The 17,779-nt window shown below is 35.5% G+C and overlaps 1 protein-coding gene across 7 annotated transcripts in view; it reads right to left on the bottom strand.

The window, feature by feature from the left end:
• Nucleotides 1-17,779, bottom strand: part of LOC119000988 (protocadherin Fat 4-like) — a 119,675-nt gene that overhangs the window by 86,954 nt on the left and 14,942 nt on the right. For all 7 annotated transcript variants that reach the window (XM_037066154.1, XM_037066157.1, XM_037066156.1 and 4 more), the window contains 6 exons: nt 17,113-17,207; nt 15,386-15,508; nt 12,880-12,983; nt 5,928-6,073; nt 4,388-4,570; nt 1,100-1,191 (listed from right to left, as the gene is read on the bottom strand). In XM_037066154.1, the coding sequence (XP_036922049.1) occupies nt 1,100-1,191; nt 4,388-4,570; nt 5,928-6,073; nt 12,880-12,983; nt 15,386-15,508; nt 17,113-17,207 (743 nt within the window). The remainder of the gene's footprint in view (nt 1-1,099; nt 1,192-4,387; nt 4,571-5,927; nt 6,074-12,879; nt 12,984-15,385; nt 15,509-17,112; nt 17,208-17,779) is intronic.

Here is a 17,779-nt window from a genome sequence, read left to right as displayed (position 1 = left end):
CTGATAAACCAGTAATTAGTTTCCTGTGTTGTCTATGCTGTCATTATAAATTTTAGAAAGGGAAAAGGAAAGGAAAAGGGGGAGGAGGAGGGGAAGGGGAGGGGAAGGGAGAAAAAAGGGGAAGGAAGGAAGGAAGGAAGGAAGGAAGGAAGGAAGGAAGGAAGGAAGGAACTAGGATGCTGAGCAATGCCTAAGTAAAATCAGGTTATCAGAAAAATTATATAAAGATACACTCTTCAGCAAGCTGCCCTCTAAATGTTCATTTCAACTATATTTTTCCAAACAATGTTTATGAGCCAGTTGTTAAAGTATAGACAAATAAAAAAAACTTAGGTTGCTTTAGTGAGAATTAGACTAAGAATCACAAAATTTAGGGCAGAATATTTCAGTGTATTAATATGATTTCTAATATACTGCATAATCAAGAACTTAATTTTTTCTTAAAATATAATAATACAGGTCATATGAACATCATAAAAAATTCTGAGAAAATCTAGTGTGATGAATTATCTTGTATTTCTTCCTCTTTACCTCCTCTTAACCTGTAACTACTTTGTCATGTTACTTATTAATTTGCTATTGTTTGTTACTTATTGCTGAAACCAGAAATAATATGAAAATATAAGATATTTTCTTCAAATTATAGCTATAATAAAGAAAATACTTAAGAATCTTTTTTCTTCTGGTCAAGATGGAGGCGTAGGTGGAAACACTGTGCCTCCTCGCACAACCAAGTTTAAAGACAACAAAGTTTTAGTAACAGAAATGTGGGATGAATAAAGGACAATAAATAATGAAAGGAGATTCTCTCACCTATGTAACTGTCATCAGAAATGCAAATAAATATAAGCTCTAGTTTTTCAAAGTGCTTTTACATTATTTTAGGTCTATTTCTTTCATTTTAAAGTCGTATCATTTTTAGCCTATGTTACAGTCAAAGGTTTAAATTTCTTCTTTCACATTAATAACTTATTCTTTATATCAATAACATGTAAAGAATAATTCAAAGCCTGATGAAATAATTTTTTGCTCATTGAAAACTTGAGCACTTTTTGAAATTAAAGTTGGGAAAATAAATAGATGACAATAACATACGTACTTCAACTTCTTGTCCTGGATCTGGATCTCTCGCAAGAATCATATATATAAAAGCAGATGCAGGAACATTTTCAGGAACAGACACTGAAACACCTACACAATCATATAAACCATGGACCATAATTTAAATTCAAACATTCTACCACGACCTCATGTTGTCATGTTGTATTTCAGGGGAAAAAAAAAGACCCAAAATATGTATTCCCATTAACTTCCATTTTAGGAGAGCCCAAATAGCAATCTCAGCTTTATATTTCTCCATTGAAATTTGGGGCTACTGAGTAGAATGGGATACAATTGCTCAATGTCTGGCAAAGAGCCAATGGTTATTAAGATACAACTTTAACTTTGATGTCCTAGACAATTACAGTTTTTAATCTCTTTTTACAATAATATAGAGCTGTGAAGCTGTGAAGTAAAGAAGAAACATATTTGAGCTTCTGATCCGTCAATTCTTATTTGCACAATGGGGATAAAGTACATTTCAATCTTAGAGTAAGTAGTTCAGAGGATTAAATAAAATGTTATACATAACACATCTCATGATTGTTAAATCAATGTTAATTACTTTCCTTTCTTCAACCACTTTTTCTTATCTTCCTTTCAATATTACCAGTTGTGATTCTGTTTTACCTCAAAATCAAATAACACAAATGCACACACATTTAAACAATAGGCAGTTCCTTCACCTGTTATGAGGTTTAAAAAATGATTTAAAAAAGAGAAAGAAAAGAAAAGAGAAAAGAGTGTTTATTCTTTCTGTGCTCTTAAATCTTGGATCTCACATCCAGGAAACAGTGTACTATTATCCAGAGTAGGAGGTTCTGCAATAGCCTCATGTGGTTTGTTTATTTCTATGAATATAATGGGACAAATTTGTGGAAATGGGTTTGCTTATTGGGAAACTTTGTTAAAGCTGAACATGTGTAAAACATTCCCTAATTTAGTGGTTTGCCCTAGTTAGTTAAGGCAGTTGGATAATTTAACACAGCAAGTGAACTGAATATGCATGTGTCGTATCAGCCACGTGAAAATTGTGTCAATACCCTGTTCTGGGTAACCTCACAGACACCCCAAAAGTTACCCTAATTATCAGAAAAGGTGATATATTTTCTGCTGCTGCTCTGTCCCAAGGACCATACATAAACCCACAAGATGGAAGAGAAAGGCATCTTGGTCTTGATGCTGCCTAAGAAGCTCTGGTTCAGCCAATCTGTGGTGAAATCAGGTCAGAATGACCTCCTTGGGATCCACGTGTATCCTTTTAGAGATTTCTATAATTTGGAGGAGACCAAAGGGAAATCACAAAGCGCAATTAAATAGTCTTAAAGTGACCCATGGTATGTTTTCATAAACATCAAACCTGTAAGCTTTTTTATTGTTAAGGCCTACCTGGGAGATTTTTCTTTCTCAAGTTTAGCCTCTGTGAAGTTTCCTTTAACAAGGAAATTTTTGTTTCAGATAGATTTTTTTGTTTCAGATAGATTTTTTTACTACACATACCAAAGCTATGTTTTGGTTCAAAGTAAGAAGTGTGTGTGTGTTCTGGAACTTAAGAGTTTCTCAAAGAGCAATATTTCTTTAAAATGGAGATGAGAGCGTACTGGTGGTGAGAAATTGATAGAGAACTGTAATTGGCAGGGATCCACAGCACAGAAAACCATTTTAATGAATTTTGTCCTGTCCTTTTGCCCTCCATTTCATTTCCCTCCCATTGTCTCCTACTTAGCTGGGTAGTTTCTCCCAACAGAAACATCAAGAGGAATTAAAGGAGCCAAAACAGAGAAGTTAGAAAGAATAGAGAGGGTTTTAATATGAAAGGTAAGAAAGCAAGTAAGGTTAGAAATACATGGGGTAGAAAGAATAGAAAACTGATTAGTGAAACATATAATTGATGAGCTGGAGTTAACCCAACCAAATTCAAATCAGCTTGTGTTTTCTGAGATTCCACTATGTACAAAGTCTCAAGTACATGCAAATGTTTGAAAATTTTTACTTTTATAAGGTCTTCTTGAAACCACAGATTCACATAAGGGTGAAGTCAGGGAATAGTATACAAGGCTGTGCTTTGTATGGCTTTAATGAGAAAAATGTACTTGATTATTTTATACACTTGGGTATACTGGTTCCAATTAATATATTATACATTTTCTATACAGAATTTTTTAAAAATAAAATAAAATTGACAAAATTTTTATTTATACCAAACTTCTCAGAAACATCTTTTTCACTCATACTGAAGGGTACCCCCATATATTACTTTAATTATCTATTCTAACTTATATAATTTAAATCCTATTATGAGAAAACATTCTTTTCAGAGCAAGACGATCAGGTGAAATAACTACATATCTTTAGGACTAATCATTCTTATTCAAGAAGTTGAAAGTTAGTAACTAAAGCTAGGATTTTAATTTGAAAAACAAAAAATGTAACAGTAGAAAATGTTTATTTCAATGTTGAAAAATAAAGAGTAATTTCTTGTAGCCATACAAAAAGGAGAAAATGACAGTTTAATATATATTTACATGTAATGGTACGTGTTTATAATTATATGTTAATATCACATCATATACAATAAAATTGAAACTTTTTATGTTTATATACAATTTTTGCTTATTATTTTTGAAAGATATTTTTAATGGAGGGATAGCATTTTATTGAATGGATATACTCTTTAACCAATTTCTTTTTGTTAGACATTTTGAATATTTCAAACATGCTATCACAAATTTTAAACATAAATATTGACTGTATGATCAAAAATTCAAAAATAAGAACTCTAAGAAATGGGGATACTGTAATAAAAGTTTAATCCTTTTAATACTCTATAAATGTTCACTAAAATATAATTATTCAAAATTCTACTTTAGGAACATGTTAATTTCTTTATACCTTAGCCAAAAACTGCTATTTTTCCTCTATTATTTTAACCTTCAGTTGATTCTATAGGTGAGAACTATATTTTATTGTTTAGATTTTCATGTATTTTACAACTTTTGAACTGTCAACTCATAAATTACATATAAACAAAATAATTTTATAAGTACTTCTATCCCAATCTGCTGTACAAATAATTATTTGAGTGTTGATTTAAATGACACTAAATCTAATTATTATTTTTCCTTTTAGAAGTACGTCTATCACTCTATATACTTCCATTTTATAAAACTAGAGAAAAAGAAATGCTTAAACTGTAAAAACAAACTATAATTCTAAGTTTTATTAAATATTTTTCCACCCCTCATTGTTTTATGAATATAATCAATAAAATTGACTTGTCGTATACCTGCTGCTGTTGAAAAACTTGAGTCACAGATAATTGGATCATCTATATTCTCCACAAAAATTGTAAACATGTAGGTGCTGGTATTATTTCCATTATCTCTGGCCTCAATTTCCAAAGAGTAGGTTTTAGAGTTATTTGGGTTGTCAAGATTCAAAGGCTTCAGAACAGTGATTATGCCTGTGACTAACAAAAAGGAAAAATATTAAAACAATTACCAAATTCAAATAATTACATGTTAATGTGTTCATATTGATGGTGTTTTAATTCACTTAATAATGTACATTTTAGTGAATAAGAAAAATGTTTAGCAATTCTACATCACTAAAAATATCTATTTAAAAATGCCCACTTGCTTTATACTTACCATTAAAATATAATTAACTATTATAAATGGTTTCATCATATTTTCCACTAAGTCTTTAAATTGTTATTTATGGATCTACCAAGCAAAGTGCAGCATTTCTACTTTAACACTAGTCAAACTATATTAAAATTTTAATCATGTATTGCTTCTGCCATCTGACTTAATCTTATTGTATACAAAAGTGAAAAATTAGTTCAGAGGTCAAACTTAGGAACTTTTGTGAAGACAGAGATGACTCCTTATCCCTGACACAACCAAGAGAGATTCTTGAATGACTGGAAAGGTAGAAAGTTAGCGGCAGCCAGCCATTTCCATTCTTACATGTTTTTAAGGACTCACTGTTTCACCACTGGTGTGAAGTAGCATCTGGGTCTGGGACTGTTTATATACCTCTGGATCCTCTTGCAGCCTATCTGATTCCTAGGACAGGTGAATGTGCTCATGCGTGTGATGAAAGGCTACAGCTTCTGCAGGATACCCACACCGAGGTCAGAGGCAGCAAGAGCTGACAGGAGGTTTAGTCCATCCTCCTGGAGTCCAGGATATGCTTGCATGATCTTGTCTATCCTTAATCTCCTTCACATTCTACCCTCTTTCCTTCCTGACTTCCTGCATTGTGGACTTCAAGCTCCAGCGTCGTACACAGAGACACAGCCCTATAGAGACTACTTAACTGACTTTCACCGTTCTATTCCTGGTGGGGTTTTTTCCCTTGTGGTAGAACACTGACCACTTAAATCAGCTGTTGTGACAGACCATAGGAGAGCAATATCTCAGAGTAGTAATCCTGTTCACGTAGACAGAAATGGATCTGTAGTCAAATATCTAAGATATAATTATTAAGAGAAAGTCCCAAATCGCACAAACAAAATTAAGGCAATAGGTATGACTTAGTTGTCCTGTCATCTACCAAACTTCACAGAAGCATTTGTACTGGTTGCCTCTGAAAGGTAATGGCTAGTTACACAACTAAGGTTCTGTGACACTCTGGTTCCCAAGAATGTCATTTGAATAAATAAGAAAATAGCAACTGCCAAATGCCACACGTTCTTGGTTTTGTTGTCCATATTTAATGTAGTTTTGGGGTAATGTTGCCAGGTGAACTTCTAAAGCACATGGAGATCGGATAATGGATGTTGAACAAAAGTGGGACCAGACCGGGTATTCAGAACTTACAAGGGTCCAAGGCAAACATTCCCTGCTGAGTTTTAAAGGAATAAGTAATGCTGCTATCTTCATCTTGATCCGTTGCTTTCACTCTTGCTATCATTTCCCCCACAGGTGTTTTTTCAGTCACATTAATAGTATCTAAAGGAAATGGCCTAAAGAAAAAATATGGTGAGGAAAAAATGTTGACAATGCAAACTGCATGTATATATTAACTGTTACAATAACTTACAAAGAATCTTTCAGATTTGTGATGATGCCACCTCCACTTATCAAGAATTCAAAATCTTTTTTCTTCTGGTCGAGATGGAGGTGTAGGTGGAAACACTGTGCCTCCTCGCACAACCAAGTTTAAAGACAACAAAGTTTTAGTAACAAAAAATGCAACCAAAACACAGAAAATTAAACTGTACAGAAGTACAACAACGAACCATTCAGCCAGACTGGTAAGAGGGGCGGAGTCAGTGGCTGGTAGAGCTGGGTCACGCAGGAAAAAGTGGACAGACTGACCCAGGCATGCAGGCAGGGTTTGGCAGATCCCAAGTGTGGGGTGGTAATGGGCAGACCCAGTTAGGATGCAGGGCAGCTGGCTGACTGTGGTCACACATTCACACTCTGATAAACTGGGCAAAGGAGTGAGCAGTGGGGAAGACCATGCAAACTAGGGCCCCAGTGATGGGAGTTAAAACCTAAAAGCGCCGATTGAAAAAACTTTCAGGGTTGAGGTTCCAGGAGAGGCTCCCAGGTGCACAGAGAGTTCGTTGGAGAGACCCACAGGGTCCTGGAGGGTGCACAAGCCCACACACCCAGGAACCAGCACCAGAAGGGCCCAGTTTGCTTGCAGGAAGCAGCAGAGGGGACCAAAATCTGAGAAAGAGCAGAACAAACGCCATTGCCCCTCTCTGACCCTGCCCCCACATACAGCATCACAACCCAGCTACTGGGTCACCCCATGCTGATGAACACCTAAGGCTCCACCCCTCATACTTAACAAGCATGAACAGACCAAAACATTATGGCTCAAGAAAGTTTAAAGCCCCAGAGCCAATACTTCTAAGCCATGACGAGATAGCCAACTTATTAGATGCACAGTTCAAAATACTGGTGATCAGGATGCTCACAGAACTAGTTGATTTTAGTGACAAATTAGAAGAACAAATGAAGGCTAAACTAATTGAAATGAAGGGAAATGCACAGAAAACCAATAGCGATGGAAAGAAAACTAGGACTAAAGTCAATGGAGTGGACCAGAAGGAAGAAAAAAAATGACCAAACAGAAAAGAATGAAGAAACAAGAGCCCTGGTATAGCTCAGTGGATTGAGAGTGGGCCTGTGAAGCAAAGGGCCGCTGGTTTGATTCCCAGTCAGGGCACATGCCTGGGTTGTGGGCTGGGTCCCCATTGGGGGCCACCTGAGAGGCAACTATACATTGATGTTTCTCTCACTCTGTTTCTCCCTCCCTTCCCCTCTCTCTAAAAATAAATAAATAAAATATTTTTAAAAAGAATGAAGAAACAAGAATTGAAAAAAAAAATGAGGAGATGCTTAGGAACCTCCAGGACATCTTTAAACTTTCCAAGATCCAGATTATAGGGGTACCAGAAGGGGAAGAGGAAAAGCAACAAGTGGAAAACTTATCTGAACAAATACTAAAGGAGAACTTCCCCCATATGGCAAAGAAAATAGACTTCCGGGAAATCCAGGAAGCTCAGAGAGTCCCAAAGAAGTTGGGCCCAAGAAGGAACACACCAAGGCACATCACCATTACATTAGCCAAGATTAAAATGAAGGAGAGAATCCTAGAAGTAGCAAGAGATAAGGGGACAGTCACCTACAAAGGAGTGCCCATCAGACTGTCAGCGGATTTCTCAAAAGAGACCTTTCAGGCAAGAAAGGGCTGGAAAGAAGTATTACAAGTCATGAAAGGCAAGGAACTACATCCAAGATTACTCTATCCAGCAAAGCCATCATTTAGAATGGAAGGGCAGATAAAGTACTTCTCAGATAAGGTCAAATTCAAGGAGTTCCTTATCACCAAGCCCTTATATGAAATGTTAAAGTGACTTATCTAAGAAAAAGAAGATAAAAATATGAACAGTGAAAGGACAGCAAACTCACAGTTATTAACAACCACACCTAAAACAAAATCAAACTAAGAGGACAGCTAGATCAGGAACAGAACCATAGAAATGGAGATCACATGGAGGGTTAGCAACAGGGGAGTGTGAGGAGGAGAAGGGAGGAGAAAGTACAGAGAATAAGTAGCATAGACGGTAGTTAGAAAATAGGGGGAGGGCAAGAATAGTATGGAAAATATAGAATCTAAAGAACTCATGACACATAGACATAAACTAAAGGGGTGGAATGGTGGGGGAGGGCTGTGCGGGGTGGAGGGGAATGAAGGTGGAAAATGAGACAACTGTAATGGCATAATCAATAAAATATATTAAAAAGAAAAAAGAATTTAAGAATTTTAAAAGTATTAAACTGTTAAGAAAATCCTTTTGGGGCACAAAGTTACTTAATTTTTTGCATACACATTAATTTTTAATCACTCAGTATCTGACATCATGCCAGATATCAAGGATATCGTCACATCAGAGATCAAAACTAAAAACACAGACTGAAACAGTGCACCTCTATTGCTTCCAGAATCAAATGTATGGAATAGTTAGTAATTGAATACAGGGACTTAATACAGTCATTCTCATTTTGTTTTCTTGTGGGATGAAATCCTGTCCAAGTGATACAAACAAAAGCAAAATATCAAAATATTTCTTGTAAATTTATTGCTCATCTTTTTAAATTACAATTAAAGTTCCTAATCAATTTTCAAAACATTTCTAAACCTTAATTTTTTAAATTCAACTTACCATTCAAGCACCAGACATTTATTAATAACCCACCTTGTGTTGTTTCTCTTTATACACACAGAACTAAACCTGCTCCTGAGTATCTCACTGCTTATGGACAACACACATATAATTAGCTATTATGCTGTGTGATAGGTACCATAACTTGGTACAAATTTAAAAAGAAGGAAAGACTAAATCTGGGGTTAAAAAAGAGATTGAAGGATGTCCTCAAAAATTGTAAAGTCAAAGGAAAAGGAGGTGAGGGGATGACATCATTCCTCTGAGCAACCTTGTTGACCAGCAGAGTCCAGTGCGGCTTCCCCTAGACACTGAGCTTTCTTTGTTAGACCAAAATATAATGTAACTCTCAATACTTACATCTTGGATCACTCTATATTATTTCCTTCTCTGTTTCACTGTAATTGAACATAATGTGTCACATAGAGATGAAAATAATATTCGGGCATAATATTTTAGTGATTTTTTATTGCTTTTAATTTCTAGCATTAAATTATTCCAAATAAAAGCAAAAAGTTCATTCTTGTTGAAGGTATGAAGACAACCTTCAAAAACTTGGTGGTGCCTTAACTACAAATGTAAGTTAACAGTTAGGGTAACTGTGCTCAGAAATAAAGGAGAAACTAAGTTTCATATTTGCTTCTATTGTTCAAATAATATAAGTTAAAGGGAATCTGAGGACTCAGTGAGTTACTCTCCTTCATCTGTAAAGATATATCTTAGTGATAGAAGAAAAATATTTGAATACTGCTATTTTTCTTTTTTCTCTTTATTGATTAAAAAATATTTGATGGGAGGGTATGTGGAGGTGGAAGAGAGTATAGGAAGAACAAATGGTGATGAAAAAATTAAGTAAAATAATAAAAAATAACTGGTTATTCTTAGATTGTAGTAGTAGACTTGCTACATTTTCAAGTAAAAAAATAACATTTAATAGACATTTATAATTTGCAAATGTTTTTGAATGCCACAGTTAAACCTCAGAGTATGGGAGGAAAGGAGTTTAAATTAAATATTTTATTATTTCATATTAATATATTTATTGAAAAGCTATGTAAGAATGTTAAAAAACTGAGTTCTGGCCAAGATGGAGGGATAAGTAGGAACCCTTTGCTTCCTCACACAATCAAAAGGAGGATAACAACCAATGTAAAATCAATAAACAAGCAGAAGTGCCAGAAAATCAAACTGCATGAAACTCTGACAACCAGAGTTAAAGAAACAGTCAACCAAACGACCAGACAGGTAAGTCAGTGAACAGAGAGAACTTGGGGCAAGGCGGAGGACCGGGAGGCAGGAAGGGGAGCTGGCTTAAAGGGAAACTGAGACTCAGAGCCGACTGTGCACTACAGTGGTTGCCACAGTGGAAGAAACTCCCAGTCTCACTAGAGAGTTGGTTGGAAAGGGTGTTAGAGAGAAGCAGGCAGCTGCACTGTTCCCTCTGTGGCCCCTCCCCCACAGGCCGTGCTGCATTCAGTAAGGAGGGTTGCCCTGTTGGGCCCCACCCCCTTACAACCAATCAGCTGTACCAAGATAAAAAAATATGGCCCAAATAAAAGAACAGAGCAAAACCTCAGAAACAGAGCTGAGTGATGAGGAGATAGCCAACCTCTCTGATGGAGAACTTAAAACCCTGGTAATCAAAATGCTTGCAGAACTGATTGAACTTGTTCAAAAAATGAAAGAACAAACAAAAGATATTCAAAATGAAATAAAGCAAAATATCCAGGGAACCAAGAGTGACAGGAAGGAAACAGGACTCAAATCAATGATTTGGAACAAAAGGAAGAAATAAATATCCAACCAGAACAGATTGAAGAAACAAAAACTCAAAAAAAGTGAAGAGAGATTTAGGAACCTCTGGGACAACTTGAAATGTCCCAATATCTGAATTATAGGGGTGCCAGAAGGAGAAGAAGTACAGTAAGAAACTGAAAACCTATTTGAACAAATAATGAAGGGAAACTTCCCCAATCTGTCAAAGGAAATAGACTTCTAGGAAGTCCAGGAAGCCCAGGGAGTCCCAAAGAAGTTGGACTCAAAGAGAAACACACCAAGGCACATCATCATTAAGTTACCCAAGATTAAAGACAAAGACAGAATCTTAAAAGCAGCAAGAGGAAAGGAGAGAGTTAACTACAAAGGAGTGCCCATAAGATTATAAACTGGTTTCTCAAAAGAAACCTTGCAGGCAAGAAGGGGCTGGAAAGAAGTATTCCAAGTCATGAAAGGCAAGGACCTACATCCAAGATTACTCTATCCAGCAAAGCCATCATTTAGAATGGAAGGGCAGATAAAGTGCTTCCCAGATAAGGTCAAATTAAAAAAGTGCATCATCACTAATTCCTTATTATATGAAATTGCTGCGGTTCAGCCACAGCAGGGTCCACGGGTCCCTCCAGGTGAGGACAGGCGTCGGCGCTGGGTAACGGGCAACTACACAGCTCAAAGGCAGGTGAAGCACTGTTCCGTTTATTGCAAGTACAAGCAGGTTTTTATATTTTCATTTTTGGTAGTGATTAACATTTACAGGTGCATAGCATGATCAGTTAAGCAGAAAAAATCAATACAAAGGTAACCAGGAAAAGTACGAAAGTTCCCATAGTGTCAGTTATGTTAAACAAAAGTTATTTTGACCAGGAGAACCATTAATCAGACAATTTGAAATAGCTCTATGTACACAATTTGAATGTCTTATTGTTTATTAAAGTTCTTAGAATTTGTCACGGGCAACAGGTACGCTAGACCGAGCAGAGGTTACGAAATTCATTATAAGCCTTTGTAACGTCTAACTTAGCTATCTATCTTTCTATCTAAAATATTTCTCTGTGTACTATAAACTCTATCTTCCTAGTAACTGTTTTCTATATGCTTAATAGTTAACTAGCTTTTCCTATTTCTTTGCTTGTCTGATTGTAATAGATATATATCCCTATTCAAGGTAAAGGAGGGGCTGTTATTCTAACAACTTTAGACATTCAGGGGCTATTTCATTAGAGGGGATTTGCCTCGGGACTTACTTAAGGGGGCTGCCTTGGGTATTCCAGGCCCCCTACTAGGATATCATCTTATCCTACAGTTGCTTAATCAGGTCAGGGAAGGAGGTGTTATTCTGGGGAAAGGCCAAGGTACATTGTTCTCAGCCTGACTTAGTTGCTGTTCAGCTCTGAGAATGGTCAGCATTTCTAGGAGATTCCAAATTATCAAAAAAGTAAAGGTTAGAACACTAAGAGACAGCAAGATTAAAATCAACAGCACACATCCATTCATGCCACGTCCGCCAGGCCGGAACACACTTTTTTGAAGTCGTCCTCCCCACACTCAGACTTTGTCAGACAGCATGGTTGGCGGAGCTGGGGCTGGACGTGGCATGAAATGTTAAAGGGACTTCTCTAAAAAAAGAAGATAAAAAATATGAACAGTAAAAAGACAACAAACTCACAACTATCAACAAATGATCCTAAAAGAAAAGAAAGTCAACAGAAACAAAAACTAAGCAAACAGCCAGAACAGGAACAGAATCAGAGAAATGGCCATCACGTGGAAGGAGTTCAGTGGGCAGGCAGAAGGGAGGGACCAATGAGGAAAGGCACAGGGAAAAAGAAGCATAATTGGTAGGCATGAAATAGATGGGGAGAGGTCAATAATGGTATAGGAAACAGAGAACTCAGAGAACTTATATGTACAACCTATGAACATGAACTAAGGGGGCAATGCTGAAGGGTTAGGGGGTACAGGGTGGAGGAGGGACAAAGCGGGGAAATTGAGAAAACTATAATAGCATAATCAATAAAATATACTTAAAAGAATACTACAAAACCTTTGGGGAAAAACAACGAAAGAAAAAAAACACACAAAAATCCTTTCACCATATTACAATGTTGGTCATTTTTGCATTTGTTTTACAGTACTTCCTAGTATATATTTTATTATCTATATGTATCAATCATGGGTATATAATCATAGATTTTCAATATTATAGCATAAACTATTTTCTATATGCCTATATGATCTTTATTATCGTTATTTGTAACATATGAAAAGTTTAGTCATTTTTTATGGTTACACTTTAAAACAAATACGCTTACTCAAATTGAGGCTTCTCATCATTTATGTTTCTGATTTTGATAATTAGTGTCCCTTGACAAAACAGACCTGTGGTGTCTGTTGCTCTCAGTGTAAGCTGGAAAACCTGGAAAAGAATTTTTAAAAATGTAACAATACGCTATTTGGTAATATACCTCTTTATGTCTCCTGCTAGTTGTTTCCCTTCTATTAGCAATGTCTTTATATTTTTCTTCTGTAGAGATATATTTATATTTTTTCAGGGCAGTTAAAAAATATAAGTGCTTTCTTAGGTAACTAGATCAGTTGTGTATTTCAAAGTAGCTTCATTTTGCATACTATTATTTTACTCTAAGGGCTGTATAACTTAGCTGTGTACCTAAATATAGCTTAAACTGAACAAAAAATAGTGAATGAATTCCAGATTCAATTATAAATCCAAAGTACAACACATTGAAGCTCTTTACAAAGCAGGGTGCTTGATGCTAAACCCTAGAAACCAGACAATGAGTTACTCTTTGGCATCAATAACAGGAAGGAGGTAACTTCAAGAGTTAGAATGTCATCAAATCTCAAATATTTCCCTCACCATCCTGTCACATATCGAACCCTTTAGGTATTATCTATTCATACATGTCAGCAAGTGACCTTTAGAAAAAAAAAACAAATAAACAAAAAACATTGTAGTGCCCTGGCCAGTGTGGCTCGGTGGATTGAGTGCCAGCCTGTGAACCAAAAGGTCACTGGTTCGATTCCCAGTCAGAGCATATGCCTGGGTTATAGGCCAGGTCCTCAGTTGTGTACATGAGACAGGCAACCTTTTCATCTCCATGTATCTCTCAGACATTGATGTTTCTCTAACTCTCTTTCTCCCTCCCTTCTCCTCTCTCAAAAGATAAATAAATAAAAAGTAAATAAAATTTAAAAAACAATACTGCTGAGGCAGTAAGATATCCACTAAAACAATTCTTAAGCAAACTTTCAATAAACCTTCACAATGTATAAAAAGAGCATGGGCTGAAAAAGAAGCTGGTAATGATTGCACTGAGTGTCTTGGATAGGTACTAACATATCAAATGCTGTACAATGAACTGCTGAGCTATGGAGTGGAAAAATGAAATAGGTCTTAAAGGACTTAGCAGAAATTCAATGGAATGTGTGAGTCAAAGGAAAGCAGAGGGAGTGAGGCAGAAAATGGCCTTAAGTTTGGAGCTGAACTGCTTAATGTGTGGCTCATATGTATAATTTTGAATCTTTGTCCACCTAATGTTAACTTCACATTGTAGTCTACCACACACACTGCTTATAGATATGTGTCATTAGCGTCTCCACCATCCTATACATTCCGTATATCCAAACTGAAACTGATATTGAAATCATTGACTTTCTTCCACTATTTACGTTCTTTTAGTCTAGAAAGATGAGATCATCTTCAATTATCAATGCTTCTTTCTCCAAATAAATCTAGCAGCATATTCTCTATTTTTGTAAATTCTTATATTTTCTGCCTTATGGATATTTTCTCAATTACTTTATTGAAATAATACTTGCTGAGGACTTTTGTAATGACGGTTTACGACTACTAATTTATTTGTTTATTTATTTCTCAAATATAGCACTGCATTTCTATACAGATAGGTTATGTAGCTACCTCCTTTCCAATCAGTTGGTTCTACTTACATATCCTTCATTTTCCACTCAGAAAAATCTTCCCAACAATGTTTTCATTAAATTGTCTTTCTCATAGAAATATCAGACATTGTTCTTTTCTACCATATTAGTTTCAAATTTATTTATAAAGTTTATATCTGATCTTACCTTGGCTACTTTTGTGTTTTGCCAATATTAAGTGGGGCAGGATATGAATGTTCAAATAGTTTCAGTATGAAAGGTTTAATTTTAAATTTCTTTTGTTTCTTTGATATTCAGAAAGATTTAAATTTTATTATATGCTGATTTAATTTTCCTGATTAGAAAGTCACTTAAAATGTTTTTTCTTAAACTTCTTTTTTGTTATTTAGTTTTATTTAATCTTTACTGTATTATTCCTCGTTACCATTTAGTCCTCTTTTACCCCCTCCCCTTAGCAATCAATACTATTGTCCATGTGTATGAGTCCTTTTTCCCTTTGCTCAATTTCTCTACCCACTTCCCTCCTCCCACCATTAGCCATCATCTTGTTTCTACATCTATGAGTCTGTCTATGTTTTCCTTGCTAGTTCAGCTTGCTCCTTATATTCTACATTTGAGTGAAATCACATGTCATTTTTCTTTCTCTGACTGGCTTATTTCATTTAGCATAAACTTCTTTACATAGATCTAAAAAGTTAAAATGTGATCTGTATGTTTTGAGTAAGTGGAAGGGCTGGATCTGGACTTTTGGTTAACTGCACTAGTTTTCATAAATGCCTAACACTAAATATTACTTTCCTTTTCCATAATAATGTGTTTATTTTTTTTAGGCAGAGTCCAACACTAGAAAATGTTCCTGTCACTCTACGTAAAATAAGAAGTAAATTAATTGATTACATGATATCCAGCATCAAAATCCAAGGTATCGTTGCCTCTCAAGCTAACAATGCCATTCACAGAATCCACTCCAAAAGAATTTGCCCCTTTCTTTGGTCCAGATAACTGTGTCTCAATGGAGTACTAGAAAATCACAATAAGCATTACTCACACCAAAATAAATGAAAAGGTATTGAGGAGATCATTAAGACATTATAATAAAGCAAATATGAAAAATGTTCTCTATTTTCACACTGATTAATTTATCTTTCCTTATGTTCAAATTTGTATTAGAACCACTGGCATATACCAATGCAGAATACAGGAAAAATAAGAGTTGTTTAGCATTAGTATAACCAAAAGATTTGTTGTATTTTTACAGAGCTGCACAACACTGTATATATTTTTCTAAGAGATATTTCAAACCAAAAACTTAATTCTGGTTCTGTACACTAACACAAGTCTAAAAGCCTGTACAGAATAAAAATAAAATCACTGTCACTAAACTTGAATTTTAGTCATCAAAACATAAATTATAAAGATATAAACCAGTTTCAAATATTAATGCATTTAAATATGAAGTTTTAAATTTATCTTTCTTTTTTATTTATTTACCTTCACCTCTAAGAAAAAGGTGGCAGTAGATATATGTTCACAAAATCATCTGAAAATAAATGTTATTTGATTATTTAAATAAAGAAAAGTTCAATTATATGTGTGTATTTTTCTAATCTGATAAAGATCTAGCCTTTAACAAGGTAAGTAAATCTCAAAACTCTACATTTTAAAATAATCACCTGTGGGTCCCTATCATATTCCTGCAAATGACATAATTGGTAATAAGTATTTTCAACTGGACAATAGGTTATTTTTTTCATTTATTGAAAATACATATCTAATAGAAAAGCTCTCGTATTTCTTAACAATTTTATATTAAAGTGATATCGGCTGGTCTATAACAAAATATTTTTGAGCTGGGATTTTGGGTACACTGACAAGAGCCCGTACATCACTGAAGGTTAGCTGTGGAAATCAAGGGCAAGAGGGACTAAGTGACTTCCCCAGGATCCCATCACTGATCAGTGGTAAAGCCTGACCCAAGGGGTACTACTTGACCCCGGTCACCTGACAGCTCCATTACTTCACCCTCATTCGGTGCTCCATGACTTCATACTATGAGTTACTGAATTAAAAGTAGTAAACTCTCTCCTCACATGTTTAAAAGGAACACCTGCAGAGCAAGCATGCTGACTTTTGGAGTCCAATGTACCACTGAATTCTCTGGACTGAGCTTTATGGATTCTTTTTATTTTGCCAAATCTCTAAAAAACTTTACAACCATGAATCAATTATGAGAAAAGCAAGACTCTTACAGTGAGTAATTAGGATATTGAAACAACACGAAAATATAATCACATTCACATGTGCCATTGAAATAGCTAGAGAAGTGAAATAGTTCTCAACAGCATCCAAAAGGCAAAGCCCCAGTTTCAGTTCAGCACTGACATCATCCTGTCCGCTGCCCGTGTCTGTTAGGAGTCATATTATTATCATGTACATGTCAAAAAAAAACCCTTAAAATGCTATTTCTAACATTACCCCGAATATTGTGTTATATGGTTATCAATGTCATTATAGTCCCTCTAATTATCAAATTAAACATATTAACTATTCTTGAGAAATATTTCTGAAGCATAGCACATTATGCCAAAGTGAAGTATACATCTCACACAATGGTCACCATTTACCATCAGTCTATCACCATTCGAAGAGTCCTCGTCTGTCGCTGTCACTCTATAAAGGGGCCGAAATAATGGATAGTCCTCATCAATTTCTAAGGTAGCTGTGAAGCAAAAATCAACATGGTACATCAAAAATTAAAGTACATGATGCATTTATTAACTCTTTATGTAATAAAAACAGAATAATACTCATTTTAGATTGCATAGTGGGTTTCAGGTCATATTTTAAGATGGTTATACATTTTTCTTATTTTTATAGTTTTCTCTTTGACTTCCTATTACCTTTCTGGCCCCTACTAGTGCCTTTCCTTATTTCCTGGCTCTGTTTATAGCAACAATAGCTTAAAGAAGAAGAGCATGACAGGTATGTTGATAGACCCTCACGTGGAGATCCAGAGGCGTAGCCTCACAAAAGATTTCTTGTACTCCAGTTTCTAGACCTGACTAGGCCACGCATGGAGGAGCGTTTTCTTGGAAATATTTTTGCAGACAACTGATTGACTTCCAACTCTCACATCCCTTTTCACATTTTCCCATAGCCTTGACCATGGGTAAAAAAACCCCAAACACAAACAATACAGAAAGGGTGACTCCAACAAAGACTCAGGTCCACTATTTTATTTGTTTGTCTGGTCTTTCTCTCTCTCTCTCTCTGTCTCTCTCTACTTTATTA

Source organism: Sturnira hondurensis, unplaced genomic scaffold (assembly GCF_014824575.4).
Source record: "Sturnira hondurensis isolate 20B ecotype Veracruz unplaced genomic scaffold, ASM1482457v3 Scaffold0016462, whole genome shotgun sequence".
In the NCBI taxonomy this organism is placed as follows: Eukaryota; Metazoa; Chordata; class Mammalia; order Chiroptera; family Phyllostomidae; genus Sturnira; species Sturnira hondurensis.
This window is presented reverse-complemented; position numbering and strand designations above follow the sequence as displayed.